General features: G+C 39.2%; 1 protein-coding gene across 11 annotated transcripts in view; it reads right to left on the bottom strand.

Moving 5' to 3' along the window:
• Positions 1-25,340, bottom strand: part of NPNT (nephronectin) — a 71,252-nt gene that overhangs the window by 7,792 nt on the left and 38,120 nt on the right. For all 11 annotated transcript variants that reach the window (XM_020796378.3, XM_020796379.3, XM_020796381.3 and 8 more), the window contains 6 exons: positions 23,873-23,992; positions 22,638-22,772; positions 20,116-20,238; positions 16,203-16,688; positions 2,450-2,545; positions 1,114-1,212 (listed from right to left, as the gene is read on the bottom strand). In XM_020796378.3, the coding sequence (XP_020652037.3) occupies positions 1,114-1,212; positions 2,450-2,545; positions 16,203-16,688; positions 20,116-20,238; positions 22,638-22,772; positions 23,873-23,992 (1,059 nt within the window). The remainder of the gene's footprint in view (positions 1-1,113; positions 1,213-2,449; positions 2,546-16,202; positions 16,689-20,115; positions 20,239-22,637; positions 22,773-23,872; positions 23,993-25,340) is intronic.

The raw sequence follows: 25,340 nt of genomic DNA, 5'->3' as shown, positions 1-25,340 counted from the left end.
AAAGAAAGAACAAGAAATCAGGCTTTCTCGGCGGTGGCCCCTCGTCTTTGGAACAGCTTGCCGCCAGAGATCTGCCTGGCTCCCTCGCTGGGTGTCTTTTAGAGTCTATTAAAAACTTGGCTCTTTAGGCAGGCCTTCCCTCCCACCAATTCTTGATTGTATTTTCTTGTTTTTGTTATTTATTTTCCCATCTTGATCATATTATTATTGTAGTTTTTAATTGTTGTTTTAAATCTGTTTTTGTCTTCAATATATTGTGAGCTGCCCTGAGTAGACTTCTGTCTAGAAGGGAGCGATAAAAATCCAATAAGAAAGAAAGAAAGAAAGAAAGAAAGAAAGAAAGAAAGAAAGAAAGAAAGAAAGAAAGAAAGAAAGAAAGAAAGAAAGAAAGAAAGATAATACAACTAATACAACTAGAAAATTTGAGGTACAAGATTCCAGTACCACTTCTGCACTGATGAAGCTCAACAGAAGACCAATCCAAATTTCAAATAATATCTTAGGACTCTCAAGTCATAAAAAACTGCAGGGACTGCTGGAATTTAAATCAATGCTGCATTTTTAAAAGAAATTTTACTGAATGCCTCTATTATTCCAAAAAATATTTTCAAAAATCCTTTAAAATATCTAAACTAACTGACATTCCCTATGGAAATTTTCCTTTTAGAGCTATTTTTTGAAAAAAAAAAAGATTAATTTAATTACAAGCGACATTCTATACACCTAATTTCAAGGATACCTCTCAGGCTCCATTAGGTATTATACAGATTTTTCTTTTTTGTATGAAGAATTTCCTCAAGCTTTTCAAAACCTGAGAGTCTCTTAAGAGCCAGCATGTGACTTAAAAAAAAAAAAAAAAAAACAGGGCAAGCATTTCTGACAGTGGCCTGTAAAGTCTGTTCGTTCTAATTGCTTGGTTTTCAATTTGCTTTGCCGAACACGATGCCCTTCAGATGTTTTTGGACGACAACTCCTATAATGCCCCACAATGAGCCATGACTGCTGGGACTGACAGAAGTCCACAGCAGAGGAAGGCTGTTGTGACTAATTCTTGCCCCAGAATCTTTAGTGACAAGACAAACTCCTCCTAAATCCAAGGAAATGAAGAAATACCTGAGAGATCTTTAATGACTTCCCAATGTAAATCGTTATCTTTCTCCTTCATCCAACCACACATGCCATCATCAAAGTTGCAGCTATGGATCAGAACACCTGTTAAAAACAGATCCCAGATCAAGCAGGATTAATAGTTGCAGCTGATTAACTTTTCCACAGCTGACTAGGTGCAGTTAGACTACAGTGTATTTGTCTGTTTTACTGTACTCAGTATGCCAATAAAGGTTTCTGACTGACTGACTGACTGACTGACTACAGTGTTCATGTTCATAACAGAACAAGCCCATCAGCAATCATATTAGTTTGGGGACTTTTTAAAAGTGGGGGTGGGAGGTATTGTCAATGCTTCAGTTACAACAGGCAAAGGGAACTGAATTTCTTTGTAAGCTGTCCCTTCTTATTTTCTGCTTTTTGAAATGATACATTAGCTGGTCAAAATTCGTGTCAACCTCATTAAAGCTTCCTTACTATTTCATAAGGAAGAACTGGTGCTAATCAGAGCTTCAAAATGTTACCTTATGCAGCTATCAGAATCTAGAAGTCATAGCCACCAAAATGTATCAACGCTCCGGTGCTAGTGTATATACAGTGACAAACTAGGGTCCATACTTTAGAACAGCAAGCACAATGGCTTGGAATGCACAAATATCAACAACATTTTTGAAAATACATAAACTCAATGTTTGCTGATTAAAACATGGATGTGCTTTATGTTGCCATCCCTCAAAAGCATTTTGGAAAAAATATTTAATTTGCTTCCTAAATAGTAAATCTAGTGCGCAGTCCTGGGACATGGCATATGGCCTGGAATCATTGGATTAATGCTGAACTTAAGCAGAGGTGCAAACTTGCTCAGTCCTCTACTGAGAGGCCAGGAAGGAAAGAGTAGCAGATTAACAATACAGACAGAAGGTTCATTCCTATAAAGGACCAGGTTTGCCATTTGCCAATATGATATGAATGCCCAAGGTAACATATTTGTAATGCCTTGAATAGGCAGGAGGAAAAGGGAGATGGTGCTTCTGAGGTTTCTGCACCAGACATCAAAACAACTTGTCTTGCTTTGAGAAATGCACCCTGACTTGGTTAGAAGGGTGGAATGGAGCACCATTTACTGTCCCAGGAACAGCTTGACCCCATAATGTTTACATGTAATTGATGCAAGCTTGCATCAGTTTAAGCCTCCCAATTGTTTTAATGTCTTTCGTTACCTCAAAGCGATACCTGAAGAAATTTAAATTCAGATTCAAGAAGTGTTACATATGCACATGACCAGAAAAGAAAAGAAAGAAACCCACAGTACAATATTCCAAGAGAGAAGGATGATAGCTACCTGGGTCATCGTTTGGTTCATCCTCATTTGCGCTAATGCCTCTTTCAATTTCAAATGTTTCAAAGAGATTATTGCCAACTCCAGGCTGACGTGGAACTAGAGGTGGGGAAAAGGAAGAAATTTAGAAGAGATTAATAAAACAAATGGGCTCTGAATAATGTTTTTATTTAATATTAACAAACTGAGGAAATACAGTATGCTCCCTGAAAATTCGATTTATTCTGTCACATTTCGCATGCAGATCCATCACTACTTATCTTACATAATTCATGCTATGATATTTATACAGCTTTTATCAAAAACAGATTCCAAAAACCTCAAGGAATTGTTTCAAAATGAAGGTCAAACTAGACATTATGAAAATCCCGTGTTTACTGTGATTAGCCCATTTTAAATCCCAACGCTCAATATCCTCTGAGACAAGTGCTTTGACAATCAGACTTGCAAATAAAGGCTATGTGTACCTTCCAACATTCAATCACAAGGTCACTAGAGTGCAAGACATGGAGGCAAGGGAAAGTATATGATACTGAAAGACTTGGCACGTTTAGCTTTAAGAAAACTGAGGGGAGATATAATAGTACTACTTGAAAGGTAATGATACAGAGGAGGGACAGGATCTGTTCTCCATCATTCCAGAGTGCAGGACATGTAATAATGGGCTCAGGCTATAGGAAGCCAGATTTAGGCTGAATATCAAGAAAAATTTCTTAACTGTTAGAGCAGTATGACAATGGAACCAGTGATTTTGGGAGGTGGTGAGTGCTCCAATGCTGGAGGCATACATTGGGCAACCATCTATCAGATCACTTTGATTTGGATTCTTGCATTAGCCATGGGGATAGACTTGATGGCTTTATAGGCCTCTTCCAACTCAATTATTCTAAGATTCTTTATGATGAACAGATGTGTTGTATCACCTAAGGAAGTACCGTTTCTACTGCGATGCTAATGGATTTAGTTTGACCTTCAGATGGTTTTCTCCCTAGAATTCTCTCTCCCTCTCTTTTGTTTTCCTGTCTCCCCTGGCATGTTACCACAACTTCATTTCAGAATATAAGATGCACCGTTACTGCAATAAGATGCAGTTCCCTGTGGCAGAAACAGATGACACCAGTTTTGCAAAGAGAAGCATTATCCATCCAAAAGGCATCGCTTCAAAACTTTTGTATCTCTGAAATCATCTGGAATGGTTATCTCCTGGTGACCAATCACAAAAAGAAAAAGAAGGTAATTTGCAATTTCCAGAATCACGGAAACCTCACTGTAGGAAAAATTACATTGAAGGAAATTCTGCTTTTAATTTTGAAGCTGCTACTTCCTCTGTTACTGGTCTTAAAGAAAAAGGGAAACGCTTTCCTTTTGCATTTTAAATCTAGTACATTTGCATGATTACTAGTCATGTAGGAATTCTTGAAAATCCTGCATTCTTCTTGCCTATTGCACAGTGTATGTCCAACTGATTGTGTGCCAGAGAAAGCCCACATCTTCTCCACTGTGACAAGCCACTTGTCAGCAAAGCAAACAAAATACATCAAACAAAAATATTTTCTCTATAGCACCCCAGTCCAAAAAGAAGATAGAGAAAGAAGAAGCTGCTTTAATGTGAACCCCAAAGAAATTGACTCCATCTAATGGTTCTTTTGTGTTCACCCGCCTTCAGAAGGCTCTGCAGCCCATTATCTCCATACCAAATTTAGGCAACATTCTACAATATACAAACATCACTGGTGGATAACAGCTGTAAACTGTAGCTAAACAGATTACTGCACTTGTTCCAGCTGTCTTAAAAATTCCTTTTCTAGAGACAAACAGACGTCCAGCGCATCATTAGAGATAGTAGCCGTGCATTTCAGATTTGTTACAGTTTCCAGATATTAATGCATCAAGAGGCTTTTAGAATATTTGTGCTTTTATTTCCTTACTTATACTGAAACAGACAACCCAATAATGGCATTAAAAATAAATAGGTAATTTATAATACGGAAGCAAAAACTTTTTTTCAAAAACTCAGGTTGACTTGAAGCAGTACGTTTCATGTTACACTGCTGATAATTGTTGCAATGTTTCTAATAAATAGCTACTTAGTCACTGCTACCAACTTTGCTTTGAAAAATCCTTTGAGCAGACAATACAATGTGTACAATGTAAAAGGAAGACAGAGAGAGAGAGAGAGAGAGAGAGAGAGAGAGAGAGAGAGAGAGAGAGACTCTCTACCAGAGGTTTTATTTTGTGCTTTGTTCAATCTTCTTCCCACTGGCCAGTACTAGGAAAAGTTACTCTCTCTTTAAAATAATAATAATCTCCCAGAGTCTCCATCAGGAGATTCTAAGTTGTAGCCCAAATAAAATCACAAATGTATCTAAAGATTCTAACAATGTGACTGTAAAAGTGCCACCTGGGAACTCAGAGTTTTCACCTTCATCATGCAAATGAAACAGTCGCAGCCAATACAATAGACAATGATAACCTTTTAAATCATTTCTCTCTTACATGCATTACCTGGATTTCTAGGTAATGCTTCAGAACAGCGGTTCCCAACTTTGGATTCCCAGAGGTTCTTGGACTCCAGCTCTCGGTAATCCTGGCCATCATAGCTAGTGCTGAAGGTTTCTGGGAATTTTAGTCGAGGAACATGTGGGGACACAAGTTTGGGATCTACTGCTTTAGAAGGTAGACTGGATAGGAAAGACAAAGGAAACAGGCGTAGCCACCTATTTACCCACCTTCCTTGTGCAGGGTGAAAACCTTGTGGCGCAGTGGTTAAACCGCTGTACAGTGGGGTCTTGACTTGAGAACTTAATCTGTATTGGAAGGCGGTTCTCAAGTCAAAAAGTTCTCAGGTCAAATCTGCATTTCCCATAGGAATGCATTGAAAACGATTTGATCCGTATCTGCTCTTTTCCGTCCACAGAAACTAATGGGAAGCTGCTATTCCGCCTTCGACCACTAGAGGGGGATATTTTGTTTCTTTTTTTCTTAGGTCAAGAAAGGTTCAGGGAAGGCAGGGAAAATACAGTCCAGGCAGTACAGTACCAGGCAGTCGGAAGACTGTCTCCCAATCCACTCTCTAAACGCTGGGAGGAGTGAGGAAGCAGACAGGCACCCTTTTCACTGGCCAACAGTTAACTGAAAGTTCACATTTTGCACTTTCCCTGCCTCCCACGTGGGTTTTTTTCAGTTCTTAACTCAAATCTAAGTATGTAAGTCAAGTCAATATTTTCCTATGAGAGTGGTTCTTAAGTCAAAATGTTCTTAACTCGAGCCATTCTTAAGTCAAGACCCCACTGTACTGCAGCCAAAACTGTGCTCATGGCCTGGGGTTCAATCCCAGGTAGCCGGCTCAAGGTTGACTCAGCCTTCTATCCTTCCGAGGTCGGTAAAATGAGTACCCAGCTTGCTGGGGGGGGGGGCAATGTGTAGCCTGCATAATTAACTTGTAAACCGCCCAGAAAGTGCTTGACGTGCTATGGGGCAGTATATAAGCAGCACGCTTAGCTTTTTGTATATAAGCAGCACGCTTTGCTTTACAATAGTTCAATTAACTTTAGTAAATCAGTTTGTTCCCGTTTGTTAAAAAAAATTGTTTGCTTTTGCTAATTGGAATGCCATTGCCCTGTTTCCCGGAAAGTAAGCTCTAACGTGAAAATAAGCCCTAGTATGATTTTTCAGGATGCTCGTAATATAAGCCCTACCCCAAAAATAAGCCCCAGTTAATTGAAACCCCGACCTCCACCATTGTGCAGCATTGTGCAGCAACCAGAAGAAGATGACATGACTGTAAAATCACGTCATATTCCTAAAAATCCCTTAAAAATAAGCCCTAATACATTTTTGGAGCAAAAATTAATATAAGACCCTGTCTTATTTTCGGGGAAACACAGTACAAAGAGAAAAATACACTACTTGGGATACATGAATGTCTTAAAACACATTTTAAAGAATTCTAACTCTACAGCACGGAGTTTGAAGAACCTATCACTACCCTACAGTTCTAGCTTCAGAGTAACAATGTCAACAGAAGAACGACACTAACTGAGGGATTTTAGGAGTTACAGTTCCATAGAGAAACTTTACTGAACTCTGTCCCACTGGAAATGTGGAACCCAAACAAAGGTTATGCAGCTTCATTTTAAAATATATTTTTATCTTGTCCTTCGCTGGCTTTAATAGCTCTGTTGCTCCTTCAAATAATCTTTTTAAAAAGTGAGTAGAAATGAATAGAAATCTGTTTGTACACACAATATCAACTTTCCAATTCATAGATTGGGACCTGTGACAGATTTCCTAAAATATGAACAATCCATCAAAAGTTTGGATCAGTGACAAAAAGTTTAATGGAGATCAGTTTCTATTTTATTTCTACTTATTAAGTTTATTAAAAGTAATTTTGATGGTTTCTGTATGCTTAGACAAGGTTATGGGAAAAATAATTAGCTTGCTCTATTAATTCAAATAGTTTTAAGAAAAATAAATGAAGACTTCTTCTAAACTAGGGAGTTCCAAGGTGAGGTAGCATGATCCAAGTATTTCAAAGGTCTAATTAAAAAGAAGGCTTTTTCTAACTCTACCTTTTCATCTTGAATGCTTTTATCTACTTGCCAGTGGTTGAATTTGTTTGGGAACGGACTGTGTTGTGGTTAACGGTGATTAAAGGTTTCAGTTACAAGTTGATTCTAAGTGGCAAAATGAGGTTTGGTAAATGTAGGAAAACCTGTACATCAAATGTTTAACATGGGATTAAACAGATTGCTGAATTAGGACTTTATTGAGAGAAAAGAGGCAGAAACGAGAACACAACCTCCCATGCTCTGATACTGAAATCATTTCCAGAGCATGGATTCTTGTACAGTATAGCCAAAATGGCATTCCTAAGCATGTTCCCCGTAAATACATACATTTCAAAAGCCAGTGTGATAAGCATACAGCTTCCCTTCCAACCCAGTGCAGAAAGAGATTCCTATCCACCATTCTATATAACTTTTCTACATATACATAAAGTAGGGAATCCTGTTTATTACAGCTTCACACGTACTAGTCACAGCAAGGGTGTTGCGTTTCCATTGCCTCTTTCTATCATTTTATTCGATTAGGTTCTGCCAACAGGTCCCTTGAGGTAGTTTGCAGTAAGATATAATTGAAATACTAACAATGAAACAAAAGAAAACCCTGAAATGCACCATCACCACTCTCCAATTTCAATAGCTAAAACGGAATAAAGCAGCAGCAAAGAAGAATGGTTTATGTTAGCCAGTTCCAAAAGACAATCAGGAAAATATGAGTTTTATTGTCCTTCCTAGGGAGGGAGCGATTTCTGTAGCTGTCTTCCTTTAGGAAAATATGAGTTTTATTGTCCTTCCTATGGAGGGAGCAATTTCTGTAGCTGTCTTCCTCTGTTTATAAGATAGAAGACTTTGGATCCTGTCTTTCATGAACAGCTGCCAAGTGCGGGAAGACCTTTAGTAATGGATATTCAGTGCAAACATGCATCTTTTTCTAGATTTTAAAGTGTTAGTGGCCATGTTTTCCTCTTTACAATTTTATAATGAAGGGTTGTGAGGACAGTCCTCCATTTCAGGATGTCATCTATTTGAAACTTGGTTTGAAGATAAAGAACCATAAGTATGGAAATTCCTTTAAGTTCCTTATTAGAGATGGGGATATTCCTATATGAATAATGCCACACAGGTGGCCATAACGAGGGTCTGGCCCCCTGGGGCAAGGCTGTCCACTCACCCTTCTGCTGCTGATGTCGGCTCCGCACTCCCTTGCAATAGCTCCGGAGCGCCCGGTCCGGGAGCCACTCTTCGACCTGGCAAGGAGGCTTATCATCCCGCCTCCTGCCAGGAGTGGCTAGTTGACCACTAGCTCCAGAACAATAGGAAGGGAGCACGGAGTCCCCAGCAGCAGCAGAAGGGTGATGTCCACCTGTGTGGGGGTATTCGTATACAAATACAAATGCCCCCATCTCTATTCCCTGTAGACTGTTAATGGAATAAAAGGGCACAAGATCACCTGATCATAATCTTCACACTACGGGGAGTTAAACGATATTTCTGTTCATATTATGATGGCCAGAATCCTATCAATTAACACCAGCTGTCATACCTTCATCTGTGTAAATGCCCGCTGTGAATTGCTGCAAGTTGACAAGTTGGCATCACATGACTCAGTGCGTGAGAGCAAAAACCTATGCTGACCTAACTTTTAGCAATTCACAGCTGAAATTTACATAAACACATGTATTTTTTTTCACCTGGATTCCAGACAGTGGTTATTGATTCGACACATTTTCTGCAAACCTGTATCTTCTTTTACTCTGTTCCTTTTTTTAATGATGCATAAATGGCTATTTATGTTTAGCAGGTATATGGACTGACTGTACAGTCTAATCATTTTTATTAGCTGTTAAAAGCTTTATTTATTTATTTATTTATTTATTTATTTATTTATTTATTTATTTATTGCATTTACACCCCGCCTATCTAGTCGAACAACCACTCTAGGTTGATAGTCTATCAGAATAAGGATCTTATCTATCTATTTCCAGTCACTTTCACATACATTCATCTGTAAATTCTATCCTTCTGTTAAATCTTCTGACATATTTACCTGTTTTTAAAACTTGTTTTTAATCTACAAGAATATATATTTAGATACTTGTGTGCATTTTCTTTAAGAACATGCATTACCACATGTATTTTGGGATACTTTTTTTTTCAGCCAAGAACTATGTTAAATATTAAGGAAGTGTGAAACATTACCAGTTGATTATAGTACGTAGGTGCACATCAAGATAATTGCTATGGGGATTTTAAAAGCCTGAATCCTTAAAGCATCTCTGTTTAAGAACTGGTGTCTTGCAACTGATGCAGTTTTTGAAATGTGTTGTATATGTAAATTATAACAGTATGATCCACTAGGCTGAAGAACGTTGAAGACCTGTTTGGATGCAACACATAATAATTGTTTTATACCTACTACATCCACAGTCAGTGCAGGGATGATGACACCCAGTTTCTTGTGGTGACAGTGGAGAAGGATGACAACAACTACTACAACTTGGAAAAGGTTTAGGGAAGAAATTCTGAGTTAGATCCTAACTTCGCTAGAGTAGAACCAAAGAAGTGTGTCACTCAAGAGCAAAGTTATACAAGACGCTAATAAAATAGGGCAAGGCAAGACACAGGGCAAAACACATCAATTTGTAAATGCACACTAAACGCAGGTGCTTGATTGATCGCTGGAATGTAAACACAAGCTCTCTTTGCAGGTCGGATTGCTGAGGTATAAACAACAAAGATTACTACATCACTGGAGAAAAACCTTTCCTTGAAGGTTTATCCTAAATCAATGCCTTGCCTTCTTTGAGTACAGTTGCACAGGGAAGAATCACTGCTGTGGGAAATTTGGGGCCAATGTTTGATTAAGATATTTAAATACTTTGTTTAGGACTGTGCCCACTTCTTTCTTTAAAAAAGCAACAACCAGACAGTCGCGGTGGACCCAATCTGGGCCAGTAGCGAGGAGGAGGATGGTTAACCCCTTTCTTCTCCAGCTCCTTTCCCGCCAAAAATTCCTCCCCTAGAGGTGAAGCTGTGATGGTAATGAAAGTCACATTCTATATCTGCCCATAACTGCCTGATCATCCCTCGCCAGCAGGGATCCTGTAGACAGGGGCATTCAAGCCTTCTCTGCATGCTCAACCATGAGCTACTAGAAATTAAGACCTGTGTATGAATGAAGGGTGTTTGCTAAGGCCAAGTCATACCCTTTATGATAGTCAAGATGTAACCACTGTTACATTATACCACATCAAGATTCGTATTTGAGCTCATGACCCATTTTTATACTCTGCAAATCTGGTCTTGAAAAGACAAAAACAAGCAGGGAAATCAACATCTTCCAAATGGTTGAATTTGTGTCACCGGTTTTTCAAAAGTCAGACTGGTTTTTATTTAAAAAACAAACTGTTGCTTCTTTTGAAAAAAAAAACATTAGGGTGACCACCATGAGAAAGTTTAAATTATCTGCATCCAAAGTATGAAAGGAATCTCATGTGTAGATCACACAGCTGTGTCTTTGATTCCCTGTATACCAACTAAAGGATAATATGGGACTATTATGGTTTTGAATTGCACATATCTTTATCTTGGCATACCAAGGCATACATGACAAGTAACTAGCCCTTCCCAATGAAGTTAGTAAGAAATGTGTCTGCCCAGTCTCTGGCATGAAAGTTGAAATCATATATAAACCTATTAGGGAATAGACTTATTACTCAGTGAGTCTTATATTCGAGCAGACATGCGTAGGATTTCATTGAAAAGTATCATAAGAAACAGAACTAGCAACCAAGTTGCTTAGGGGCTTGTGGTAATACACACACTTCAGAGAACTGTTCAGTTCTTGGTTCAGTTCAGATTTCAGGAATTTATATTATATTGAACATTTTTAAACCATAATAACAACAGCAAAAATTTTATAGAAACTAGGGCCACCATCCTATTGGGGGGGGAAGCATACAGAATGTAATTATACAGGCAGTATGCATTCTCTTTGTAAGGTGGTTGCCCCTTATCATAATTGCCCAACTACTTATAAAACTGGTTATGTAACAGATATTCCCGCAAAGGGTACAACATGCTTGCATACGTACCTGTTGTGTACACAGATACTTTGAACAGGATTCTGAAGTTAATTGACTTGTCAGATGATTGTATTGGTTACAGTTATCTGAGATCATTAAAATAATTCTCCTGATTAACCAAGCATTCCCCACCCAAAGTAGTTTAATGAATTTCTAACCACCCACAGGTCCTCTGAGTTCTCTCTTGCTGCTTGTTTATTAAACTAATCCAACCAGGTAGGATGCAGTGAATTTAGAGTCCTTCCTTCAGGGGAGGGGGAAGATACGCCACCCCCTCTTCCATCAGATACAATCAGAAGAGGGAAAGGAAATTCCAATCACTTTTGAGCACCTTCGGAAGTTGAAGTGTAAGTGAATAAATGAGTGAATTACCTTGCCCTTCCTGGGAGAGGAAAATATTAACTTGGGCTAAAAAGCACTTGAGATAAAGAGAAAACAACTCTTTCCTGTTCTGAATCTGAAGGAACAAGTCCTTCAGACTTCATGCGGACCAAGTATCAGCTGGTACATACAGCAGGATCTTGGGAGCATGGTCTAGCCCCTATGTTCTTAATGCCTCTTTACCTATAGGATTCCATAAACTTTAACGCAGAATTTTTACACAAACCTTGACAGGACATCTTGCAAAAACAAAGAAATGGATGGCAGCATTGTAAAAGAGGCTTCTGTAGTTTCATTGTCTGCTGACCCATCTGTCACAGCATGACTGCTCAGAACTAAGACACAGTTGTTAAAATCCTATTAGTTTCGCCCGCCAGTCTAACACAATGGGCATAAATATTGGTGGTGAACTGCAGCAAAATTACTGTATTTTTCCATTTATAAGACGATCCAATGAATAAGATGATCCCTCCCCCTTTTTTCTAACCCCAAATTAGAAAAAGCAGGGATCAAAGGGCTCCCTTTTTGCAAAAGGCAAGGAAAGAGGCTGTCAAAGTGACTGCTGCTTTTCCTTGTCTTTTGAGAAGGCACCAAGCTTAGCAAAAATGAAGGGAACAACGCCTCCCCTTCCTTTTTGCTAAAGCCCAGCATGCCTTTGCTTTTTGAGAAGGCACCAAGCTTAGCAAAAAGAAGAAGGAGCAACGCCTTCCCTTCCTTTTTGCTAAGCCCCATGCCTTCGCAGTGGTAAAGAGTTGCCTTCCGTGTATAAAACAACTCTCATTGTTTTTCAAGGAAAAAGTGTTGTTTTATATGCTGAAAAATATGGTAAAAACTTAGTACATCTATTTGCTGTCGACCTGTGCACAACAGCAAATTCTTACAGTAACATCCACCAAGTTCCTTCCAAAAATTTGCCACCAAGATTTATGCCAACTGCATTATGCCGGCATAAAAACTCAATAGTATTTTGGATGCTGAGTTCAATGAGATTTAGGTCTAGGTAAACCGCTGCCAGATTGCATGGTAAATGGTTTTTTTTAAAATCAGCTAAAGAAAGTTAAGAATCAAATCAAATGGACACAGTCTACTCAACCAAATTAATATGAGATATCTTTGTGACCCCCATTTTCTACGTGTGTCTGTCTCACCCATGTGGATATTCAAATTGCACATACGTGTTCTCTCCTTTCACTTCAAATTTCTATTAGTCTATGAGACTAAAAGAGTGAAGCAGTTTGCATTCCTTGATTTAAAAATTCCTTATTCCAATACTGCTGCCACCTCATAACGTTAATTCTTTTTGCTTAACCTTTTCACGCTTTAATAGCTAGGCTTATGGAGGTTCCAGTACTTAAAACCAAGCAATAAGAAGATGTTAGATTTACACCCAGCGAGACATCCAAGCAAGGGACCCCATTTGCGTCGCAGACTTAATATATAAAACAAAAAAAATCTCCCACATTGTCTGCTTCACCTTAAGCTACAAACTGGTCAATTGATCAGCTGTCCCTCAATCTGCCAGTTGGGATTTCGGACTGTACAAACTTCTCTGGTACGCATTCAACAGAAGACCTATTTTTTGTCCTCATTTACAATTCTATTTGAATTACAGGAACTATTTCTAAATGTACACCTATCTGTATAAATTTGCATACCTGAATTTCATGCAAATTCATGCCCTCTTTTTTTGCCAGCTTGTATGTGGTCGGCCACTTCATCCCTCAATCCAAGAATACTACCCTGCAAATATTGCCATAGACCATTTTTAATTTTCTTTCTCTAGGTCTCATTCAATATGACTAACAGGACAACAGACGTTTTTCTGTGCATAAAGTGGGTCAGAAATAACAAACAAAACTGCATATTTTATCAAGAAATGCATGTTGCCAAACTAGTGTTTACCAAGATAGCTCGGATAGTAGTACCTGCTCACCGGCAGGGGACGATTAGCACTGGGTGGAAAGGATGCTTAGTCCCTCATATTACTACTATGATCATTAGTTAGCACTTGCATAGCAGACTATTAGGTGTAATGCATGTACAGTATTCCTCACTATGTCTTCTTCACTTCTATGTATAGATCCGTGGTTCCCAACCTTGGGTCCCCAGATGTTCTTGGATTAAAACTCCCAGAAGCCTTCACCACTAGCTGTGCTGGTAAGGGCTTTTAGGAGCTGCAGTCCAAGAATGTCTAGGGACCCAATCTTGGAAACCAGATGAATGTTCTCAAACTAGACAGACAGATGGACAAACAGACAGAAGTGGCATGTCAACCACTACTCTTTCAGCAAATAGTCCTTATTCAAATGTCTATATGTCAAAAACAAATTCCTTCACTTTATCAGAGTAGCAGTGGTCATTATACTGGGAGCTTTTTTTCTCCCCCTCCTAGCCTCTTCTTGAAGTTTTTCCTTAAGATTATCTCCTCTGTGGTATCCCTAAACTTTGAATGCCAAACTTGCTGAGGAACCTACTGTTTCCTGTAGAGTCTGGGAGCAGAATCAGCCTCAGCCAAGTAGACAATTTTCCCTATCTAGTCTGGAGCTTTGAAAACACTGTTCAGTAATTTCACTTATACTTTATATTTCTGACTTGGATATCATGACACCAATGTTCCTGAGTACCCACCATGGTGTAGAGCAGTGGTCCCCAACCTTGGGCCTCCAGATGTTCTTGGACTTCAACTCCCCATGCCTACTAAAACCTAGCTTTTCCTATGGACAAGATGCTGCATATCCATTTTTCAATGGAATTTGTGGCAAAAGGCATATATTAGCAGGAATTCTCTTTCTGTCTTGCTTTTTTAGGGAATAACATCTGTATTACATTTGTTTACAACAGATACTAGATTGTTCATGGGATCCCTGTATGGAGAAGAGAAACTTTATTCCTGCTGATACTATTCATCATCTCCTGAATGGAGATGCTCTTACAATGTGTGTGCTCTTAGACAGAGGTCTGCGGATATTGTGCTTAGACTATTGGTTTCCCACCTTGGGTCCCCAGATGTACTTGGTCTACAGCTCCCAGAAATCCTGGCTAGCAGTTCTGGGAGTTTTAGTCTTAAAACATCTGGTTTGAGAACCATTGGTTTAGACTAGTGGTCCTCAACCTTGGGCCTCCAGATGTTCTTGGACTTCAACTCCCAGAAATCCTGGCCAGCAGAGGTGGTGGTGAAGGCTTCTGGGAGGTGTAGTCCAAGAACATTTGGAGGCCCAAGGTTGGGGGCCACTGGTGTAGAGGACAGAGTGACAGACTAGGATACAGGAGACCTGGATCTGAATTTCTACTTGAGCATGGAATCTCTCTGGTGGGAAAGTGGGGATGTAGAACTAATAAAACCACTCCTTAAACATCTTATGTACCTTGAAAGCCCTATTAGGGTTACTTGAAGACCATTATGAATTGATGGCATCTAACAAAAAACCAATAGTGTTCCCAAATATGACTACAATACAATGTTTCTTAAGAATGAAACAAAATAGAGACAGAGACACTTTTTAGAGAGAAAGACAAGGAAACACTACTTTGCTAACAATTTACTGGGAACAATGACTTCCTGAGCATTACTGAAATGAATACGAATTGCCCAGCACTACCAGACCATAATTCTTGTTGATTTCTATAAACTTCCAAAGTTCCCAAACCACTCTTTCATCTACCACACTTCTTACTATTATGTCTCCCCTAATGTAACTTACTGAGACATCTAAACTCAGATGAACTGAAAAAAATTGTCATTTTAGGAAGACAAGAATTTTAATTTCACTGAAAGAACAAACTTGCTGGGAACAGCTGGAATAAAGCCAAATTCACTCCTCAAACCACCAAGGAATGCACTTATCCATCTGCTGTAGGATGACAAAACTTATATCCTATTTAGTTCAGCAATGCTGTGAGGCTGAGGAGTAGGACTTATCCAAACACTCTCCCAAGTTCTATAATTAACCTCAGTTGTGGTGCTAAAGATGAAACAGAGTGCTGGGTATTTCTTGGCCGTCATGCTAAGATGCATGAGCCAACAAATGTCATCCATGGCATGAAATCAACTTGGCATAAAAGTAATACAATATCTTTCAATGAGACTTCCCCATGCAAGGAGTATCTTTACAACCATGAGCTTTAAATGTCTCTCTTTTGGTGGGCACATTCCATAAAGCAGGAATCAAGAGTTATTTTTAATGTGATTTTTGCAGTTGCTTGGCAATAAATACCCCAGGAATGGATACTTTAATTCACACAGGAGAGTTCTGTGTCTCTTGAGAGCTTGCACCCTAAAACAGAATTGGGTCCAAAAATGGCAGCATGATTTCATTTACTCCATAAAGTTAAAGAAATGTCCCATACCATTGCAGCTTGTTCAATTATCTCTCTTCCAATTCTATCATTGAATACTTTTCTTAATAATTTCTCTGGAAGACTTACCAAACCTTTTTGCAACCACACACTGGGTGATAAACGTCCTTCAGTGCCGAATTCTGAAGCATGCCATAAGTTTGATAGCCAGATATGATAGTCACATTCTTTATCACTACTACAATTCATCAAACATATGCACAACTACAGTATGATTCGTTTATGACCTTTTCCTACCACACCAGGCCTTGATTAGGGGAAGAAAAAAAAAAACCCACACAGCAATCACTATTTACAAATTGAGACTTCAGAAGTTTTTCAAAAACAGCACTTAAATAGGGTATAAGAAGATTCAGCGCTACTTACTGAATACATCCCCTCGTGGTTTCTGAGGATCAACTGGGATCCTGTTGTCAACAGTAAATCCTTGTTGAGGAGTAGTATCACTAGGAACAGGCAGCGGCTCTTTCGTTGTCAGTCTTGATATTCTTGTTGTTATAGGCTTAGATGGAGTTGGGGGTGGTGTTGGGAGTCTGGTCAGTGGTGGGGATCTGGTCACTGGTGGAAGTCTTGTCACAGGCTTCAGAGGTGGTCTTGTTGTTGCAGGTTTTGTAACAAACCTGGTAAATGGTCTCTGTGTTGGCTTCACGGTTGGCTTTTGAGTGGGTCTTGCCATTTTAGGAGTAGGCTTTATTGTAGCTAAGTCTGGTACGTGTGGTGGCATAATGGGATGTCTTGTATTGCCTATTTCAGGTATTCTATTCGTCATGCCGCCGTTGCCTTTAGGAAAGGTTGTGTTGCCTTTAAACATGTGATACGGGCCAGATGGATCAATCATAACTTTTGGAATAGCTGAAGAGACAGGATGGGGAAAATAAATACCAACTATGGAAAATAAATACCATCTATCCTAGATTACTCTTTAGGGTCTCTTCCAACTCTACAGTTCAATGATTTGCTCTGAATGCAACTCCACTGACAGCAACAACGACTTTTCCTATACTTAAGGGTAGAGTTCTATTCCAAGTACTACACTAATATTTTACTCATAGTTGTTATTACTACTTGTTCTTCTCTTTTAAATAGAAGTATTGTTTTATGGCAATAAAATTTTACTTGAAAGAAAATACAGTACGTTGTTTCATAATACTCCATGAGAGGATGCCTGACTGAAGTCATGGCCTGGAAAAGTTACTTTTCTGAACCACGACTGCTAGATTCTCACAGCTAGCATGATTACTGGACATGCTGGAGAGGGGATTCTGAGACTTATAGTCCAAAAAACCCAACTTTTCCAGCCTCAGGACTTCCAAAATCATGCCTCTTCAGATGTCCTGTATTACAACTGTCATCTTCCACACCCAACTGAGTCTTCCAGCATAAAACATGTGAAGGGCACCCAGTTGATGAAGGGTAGCCTAAGACAAGGCTTTTTAGTAATGTGGAACCAGAAAAGTCCCTTTTAGCTATGTGTTTCGAAACATAGTAGAGGTAGGTACCACAAACCACACATTCAAGAACCTATTCATACCACACAAACTGGATAACATTGGTAAAATTTTAAAGTATATATCAAATTTTAAAGTATATATACTTTAAATTATATGTATTTTAAAGTATATATATATTAAAGTATATGTATTTAACACGCAAGGTCAGAAGACCAGCAGACGTAAGATCGAATCCACATGATGGAGTGAGCAGGACAGGGAATTCAAATTAGAGGGCTAACCGTTGGTTGGCGAAGAGCTTCTTTGTAGCTCTTTCACCCAACGGTTAGTCTGTGTGCATTTGCAGAGAGGCTTCTGACTGCCTGGTGCTGCTTTCTGCTTCGGGGTGAGTACATTCACAGGGTTTTGCAGGGTGAGTTTGGGTTTGGGGGTGTTATGTTTCTGTGCTGTGATTTTTTTTGTTTTGTTTTTGGTGTGTGTTTTTCCCCAGCTCCATCACGTTCCGATGGAGCTGGCTGTGGGTGGGTGTGGTTTCCCCCCCAGCCCCATCGCGTTCCAATGGAGCTGGCTCTGTGTGTGTGTGTGTGTGTGTGGTTTTTTGATTCCCCCACCCCAGCCCCATGACATTCCGATGGGGCTTGGAGTGAGGTTTTTTGTGATTATTATTTTTGTCTGGAATGGATTAATCGCATTCCAATGCATTCCTATGGGAAATGATGCTTCGACTTACGACCATTTCGAGTTACGCCCATCTTCTGGAATGGATTATGGTCGTAAGTCGAGGCACCACTGTATCAGCATTCTTAGTTCTCCATAAAAAATAATTAGGAAATGTAATTATTGCCAGTGGAAATAACTTCAAATCTGCTACAAACATGATACTGATTTTCTATCATCCAGATTCTCTAATGAGGATTGAAATGTCACTGTACTAGGATCTGTACCAAGACACACAGAGACAGTCAGTCAATCCCTTACCCCACATCTCCCTCTGAGATGTCGTCTCAGAGAGAACCACATTAAAAGGATCTTGTTCACCTCTGCCATGTGCCTCAGCTGAGTCAAAACCCGTCTCATTTTCAATAGTACCGAAAGCTGGTGGAAGATTTAGTACTATCAGCAAAGCTGGTAGTCAGGTTCTCCAAAGAAAGAGATCTTTGTCACACTTTAACTTATTGTTTCAAGACCAGCTATCAAGATCTATCAAAATCTTGCATGCATCTCTCATGACCATGATCAAGTTTGTATGCAAAATCAAAAATAAACACAATGCCAAGCCCATCTGTGCACAAGTTTAACCAACAAACCACCTCGGTTCTTATTGACATTTCCACATGCAAAGAACTCTACTACCACTCAGCGAAGGGAAAGAAAGCACAAACATGTCTACTTGCAGAAATACCTAGATGTCTTTAAAATTTAGCAGCATGCTCCAAAAACCATGCAGGAAACAGAACTAAATTTTGGCTCTAACTCTGCAAAGTCCAACACTCAATTAAACTATGTTAGTTCCCTTAAAACCTGGAGCAGGGAACCTGTACTCCTCCAGGTATTTCTGGACCACAACTCTTATTATATCACTTACTACTGGTAAAGTTGGCAAAGGCATGTAGGGAGTGGAATTCTATCAACATCTGAAGGGTGACACATTCGCCACTCTTGCCTTAGAGTTGCTATATAATAAGGCTACTGCTGTTTTCAAAACACTGAAGAGCAACCCCATGCAGAGGTACAGGGACTACAAAGTAGGGAAGGAAGATCTATGAATAAATCATTATGCTCAGCAGTAGTTTTCAGAAACTCTCCTAAAGCTCAGGAAGAGGACTCTCCCAGCCCTTGTATGTGAAATTTTCTTCTTTGCTCATTGGCGGAAAGACAGCCGGAAGCGGGCCAAGTTAGCCTTCTTTGGAAAGGAGTTCAACTGCTTGGGATAAGGTATTGAAAAGACTTTCTCTAAGAGGGACCAAGAGAAAACAATCCCCCATTGATCCCAAAAGTCAGGCAGGCTTGGACAGGATAATACAGCCTCTTAGATAGCCTGGATCCAGCCCTGGCCAACAGTCCAGAAGCAACCTTTCGGACCAACTTAAAGCAAAGCAAAAGCCAAATGGGATCCTCAGATATAATGCCCAATAATGCATAATGCTCAGTTTGGGTGCTTTGCAATTTAATTATGAAGGCTACATAATTTAAGAATATTAACACCCCTTGAAGGCAGTCCCATGTAAAATACAGTAATCCAACAGGATGGCATGCACCAGCCTGGCCTGATCAGACATGTCCAAGAATCTTAACTACTCAGAAGAACAAACATAGCTCATAGCCTGCAAGCAATGTTCCCTCTAAGCTGCATGACTGCACAGCACTGCATTGGTGCCATGCACCTGTAAGCCAGTGTTGCCGCCCATTTGGTTCCAGTCATTGCTGGAAGCCCACACACATAGGGCAGGGCCCCCACCCAGTGTTGGCAGAAAATTAGAGGGACTGTTGTCTACAAATGTTAACAAACTACACCAAAAACTTGGGAGACAAGGCCGTGCTTTTGCTAAATGCAAATAACAGGCTGCAAAACATTAAAACAATCAGCACAATGTACAGAATGGAACTGTGATCTGAGTTCACTGTATTTTAATTCCAAAAATGAAAAGAGCTTTTGGAAAAGTATTTTTGTCCTGACCTATGAAAGCTTGTAAAACTTTAAATATATCATCCCTCTCCTTTAAAATCCTTGAATGAAATGGAGACGGACCACGACTGGCTCACAAAATTGACTACCCAAGTTTTTCATTTGTTTTTTGGATTGCAAGAAGGAAAGGATCATTACGTACCTATGCAGTTCATTCCATCCGTTCTGTATCCTTCTTTACATTTACATTTGTAAGATCCCAGAGTATTGTAACATTGTGAGAAAGTTCCACAATGATATTGGCCAAGTGAACATTCATCTATGTCTGTAACAGGGGAAAAAAATGAACAAGCATTTTCTGTGTGATGTAAACTATGTCTCTCCCCCCCTAATTAAACATAATTCTGTCTCCTTTAAAATAGTGACACAAATCATAGTTTTATTTTAAAACACTGGAATACTGATGGTGAAAAAGAAAGAACTTGACAGTTATTGGTGTTTATGGTATTTTGTATTGTAACCCAATACAAAATGTTTTGAAGGGTCATTGGAAGTGACCTTCGACAGCTATTGTTTAAATGTTTTAAATGAACACTTTTTAAAGGAGGGTTACCAACAAGGTTCTGAAGTCTCAAGCTACTTGAATCATGGCTTATTTTGTAGAGTTGGAAATAAGCAAGAAATAAATAGATGCATTTTAGAATATGTGTTGGATAGTTTGCTTTAGGGAAATAAACATTTTTCATGGCACGTACTGGAATGTCACATTGGAATGCAACCATCTGAAAGTTGCATTGATGTCTACATTCAAATGTGCATCCACGCCCTGATGTAGATTTATATAAATACCTTGCAAGCGTGCATCTAGAGTTAGAGCATCTGTGTTTGTTTAAATTTGTTGCCACGCAGCCAATTGTCCTCTGCTTATCGAAAAATCTTATGGCAATGACTCAGTTAGGAATGAGTTCATTGGTGATCCCAGGAATAGTAATTATCAGGATTTAAGTTGGTGAAAGCATCCCAGATCAGGATATAGACTGCTGAAAAGTTCTTGGATTTCAGCCATTTGTAGAACAAATTTAAATGTGGATGTATCTTTGCAAACAGATTGCCAGATTGTGCTTCTAGAGAATGGTATATTTGTATAATCCTTCACAGGAAGAAAAACATCTTACCAGGATTCTTAGATTATTTTAAATGAGAAAATCTACATTTGCAATTTGCTCTTCACTATAAAAAGTTTGTGCCATAGCTATGCATCTTGCGTCCATAGCTTCTTAGTCCTCTAAACCCCAGTAATCTCACATTAGTATGCATTCACAGAGACCACTACGAAGAACCATTTGATTTCCCGCAGCATCTCTGATCTAGCATCATTATGGAACTACAAAAAATTTAACAGGGGGTTAGATCCAGCTGCACTGTGTAACTCAAGAGTTCTGTCATCAACATAATATAATCATCCCCCCCACAGCCACCAAAAAAGGAGGAGCAACTGTAGTAGGGCCCCATATCAACGGGGATGGCTTCCTAGACCCATCCTATGCATGGATGCTCGAAAACACAGATTATAGCGAATCCTATTTTAAAAGGAACGGCTACAGATAGCATGGTCTCTGATACCCTCTAGTGGCCAGTTCTTGTAATGGCACCATGGAAATATATTTCTCCAGCAAATGCTATATATAGCATGGACAGTGACCAGTTCTGGTAAGTTTTTTTGTTGTTGTTAAAAATATGTATTTAGGGATTATTCTTTTAATATCTTTAGTATTTTCAGACCATGGATAGGTGAATCAGTGGATACTGGTTCCATGGATAAGAGGATCCTATTGTATATTTTTTCCCATTGAACGAACCCTGGTTGATAGGTGTCAGAACTATTTTAGCCTTCGGGAGGCTTCACCATATTATACTAAATCTCAAATAACTGGTAAAGCAACTGAAATAACAACTGTACTATAAAGAGTGTCCATGTGTCCTCTTTTAGGAATAATAGAACTCTCTCTGAAGAGCTACCAGAGGTTAAGCCTTTTAAAAAAGGTCTTCTCTGTTTGAAGAGCTGGCCAGTCCAGATATTATTTCAGGTGAAAAAACCATAAAGTAGTTGCTTACTGTAATTCCAATTAAATTGCAAAAGTCACTTCAAATTTTGCATCTGTGCATATAAATGAGTATGTGCAGTTTTATGCATTTTCTAAATCCTCGTTTTCAATGAAGTACAGCCTACTTTTTGGTGATCTATTAAAGGTTGAGTGGCTACCCTAAGCCTAATACAAGAGAAATGCAAAGTATTCTAGGAAAACTGACCTGCATGTTAGATGAGACAAGGAAATTTCTCCCCAAACAGCACATCAAGTTCTCCCTTACCTCCTCCATAATTTAAAGCAACATTAAACCTGAGTGATCATCATCACGATGACAGTGTAACAGGTCTCTACTTTGCACTAGTTGCAACTTGATGATGAAGCTGATGAATTAAAACAAATAAACAAACAACAAAAAGAACACCAGACTGATAGAGGGTCTGGAAGCGGGAAGCATAAAATACCACGATCAGAATAGCACAGTACAGACTGCCCTGTATTATAGAAAAGGAGCAGGTTTTTCTCCCATAGTACAGAGTTCTGCCTGAAAGCAGTTGGCCATGATGCAACAGTTATATCTGCAAGCAAACAGGGTTTCGTTTTCTATTAATTGTTTTTGATGCATCGATTTCATTACCGTGGCACTGGTATTTCCCTCCGATGTACATCAAATCAAAACCTTTATGACATTTGCAAATATAGCTTCCAAAAGTGTTGACGCACTTCCTGAATCGAGGACATGTAACTCTCCCACTGGCACATTCGTCAACATCTGCAAGTAAAAACCCATTAAACATTTGCATCAACAAGTCTAACTATCAACCTTCTAGGCTCACAAAGCTACAGCTGTTATTGCTTGGGATCTGCACATATATATATACAATGATGCCTCACTAGACAATAGTCCGTTCCACTGAAATCGCTGTTTAGCGAAATCATTGTCTAGCAAAAAGCATTTCCCTATTGGAATGCATTGAAACCTGTTTAATGCGTTCCAATGGAGAAGAATCGTCATTGTCTAGCGAAGATCAGCCATAGGAAAGCTGCTTTGCGAACCGCCGATCAGATGTTTGAATCGCTGTCTTGCAAAGCTTAGGTCACGAAAACACCTGTTTTGCAAGCGCGGAGGGAGCTGTCAAAATCGTTGTCCAGCGAAAATCAGTTTGCGAAGCAGGGACCAAACATTGTCCAGCGAAATTCCCCCACAGGAACCACTGTTTTGTGAATCACTACAGCGATTGCAAAAAGTCAATGTCTAGCGAAAAAACTGTCATGTGGGGTAACTGTCTAGCGAGGCACCATTGTACTCCTAAAATCTTGATCTTGGGAGCAGAGGGTAGCCTAAGACTGCATGTTATGTATTCTTGCTTTCTGTATTTAAATGAAAATGTATTCCCTTAGAAAACCTAAATGGTCCAAAATTGTGTTGAAAATGACATTTTGCTTTGGTCCTGAGCTACAAAATACCTTGTAGAAATTCTGATTTAACCTTGGGAGAATCCACATTCAATTTTGTTTTCTCTCTATCTCTTCCATCCTCCCATTGAACAGAGTCTTTTGTTCATTTTATTCATTGCCCAAGTGGCGAATGCCATAAAAACTGAAGACAATCAATAATCAAAAAGGACAAAGGAAACAATCAAAAGTCAACCACAGAACTGATAATTAAAACAACAAAATAAACATTAAACATTTGTCAGAAGAGCCTGGCTCAAATGTATACAATAAGGACACATGGATGAAGATCAATTGCTTTCTTTAGTATCCCATTTAGGGCAGTCAAGCTCTGAAGAAAACAAATCTTGAAACTGCTGCACAAATCTTTCTGTTGCTTATGGAAGACACGAGAACAGATTTATGGCTTCAACTTACCTACGCAAGTTCTACCATCAGGTGCCAGTTGTAGGCCTGGAGAAGGACAACGGCAACGTACTTCCCCTTTCACTACATCACAGCCATACTGACAATTTGCCATGGAACATGTGAGGGCATCTGTTGAGACACCATAATGGTCAACATGCTGAAAAGTCTTTATCAGAATTTCATCCTATCAAGCTTGAGGACATAGCAGAGAAATTAAGCAACAAAGGAATTCATGGAAAGACCACATAGGCATAGCTCAGTGACTTAGGTCTCTGGATGTGGAGCCAGAGGTTGGGAGTTCAATTCCTCACTGTGCCTCCTTGAGGAGCAAGACTCAATGATCCATAGGGTCCCTTCCAGCTATGCAGTTCCAAGGTTGTTATTATTATTGTTATTATTATTATTATTATTAAGAGGAAAACCATGTAACTCTTACACGCATCTTTCATTCCATCTGCTTGGTATAGCAACGTTTCAATTCCCCTTCCAGGTGCGTGAGGTTATGACTCCCCCAAATCACTCTACATTACATCCAGAAGGCATCTCATCAGGAAGGTTCCCGTACCCTATAGACTCATTCCGCCGACCAATACCTTAATATCTTCTAGCCATGAGAGACTAAACTGGATGCTTCAGAGAGTTCCTTGTGAAAAATAGCAATTCTTTGGGTGTAAAAGGTCGTCTCATTATTCCACAAGATTTTCATGGTTCTCTATAGCTTGCAAATCAGCCTATTTTGTTCTGTAATTGGACATAATACTCACTTCGTTTCTATTCTAATTGCTCGGACACAATGTTGGACAGTGTGGCTAAAGAACTAAAGCTTTTTCTTTTCCTAATTATGTGCTAATTATAGCATCTGATTTGACCCTGAGCATGAGGAACTTTTACCACAGCTCGGGTACCTCACAGGAAATGGTATCTGTAATAAACCTGTAACATCCTGAAATCCACTTCAGCATCCTGAAACAAGATGTTTGTGCTCATGGGTAAATGTTCTCACAGACTTGAGACCTTCAGTCCAACTAGAAATAAAAAGCAATTCTCTTAATGCTTTAATCTTATTAGATGTTGCCCTCCAAAAATTAAACAAAACTAATCCTCCATCATGGAGATGCTGCCTCCACCACCAAAAAGATTCTCTCCTTTCTCTCCCCCATGCTTGGCATGCCAAAGTATTTAAAATATTAACTTTATGGGAGCAAGAAGAAAGATGACCTCTGTGGAGTTTATGCTACAATTTTCAAACACAAAATGTCAACAAGTACCTGAAAGTTCTGGCGAGTTGAATTTATGGAATACTGTGATGCAGCTAACAATGATCGCCTTTCTCCAAGTGTTGTGCTACTCCATTCCTCAAGAGAATCATTCTGAATCAAAGAATGGCTACATTCACGCACTGTGGCATAATAAATGATTTATTTACTTTTTGCTGATTTGATTCAGTAGAGTTTATCCTTTATATATATGGTAGTCT

This window comes from Pogona vitticeps, chromosome 5 (genome assembly GCF_051106095.1).
Source record: "Pogona vitticeps strain Pit_001003342236 chromosome 5, PviZW2.1, whole genome shotgun sequence".
Lineage (NCBI taxonomy): Eukaryota > Metazoa > Chordata > Lepidosauria > Squamata > Agamidae > Pogona > Pogona vitticeps.
Note: the sequence above shows the minus strand (reverse complement) of the source record. Positions and strands in the feature narration are given on the sequence as shown.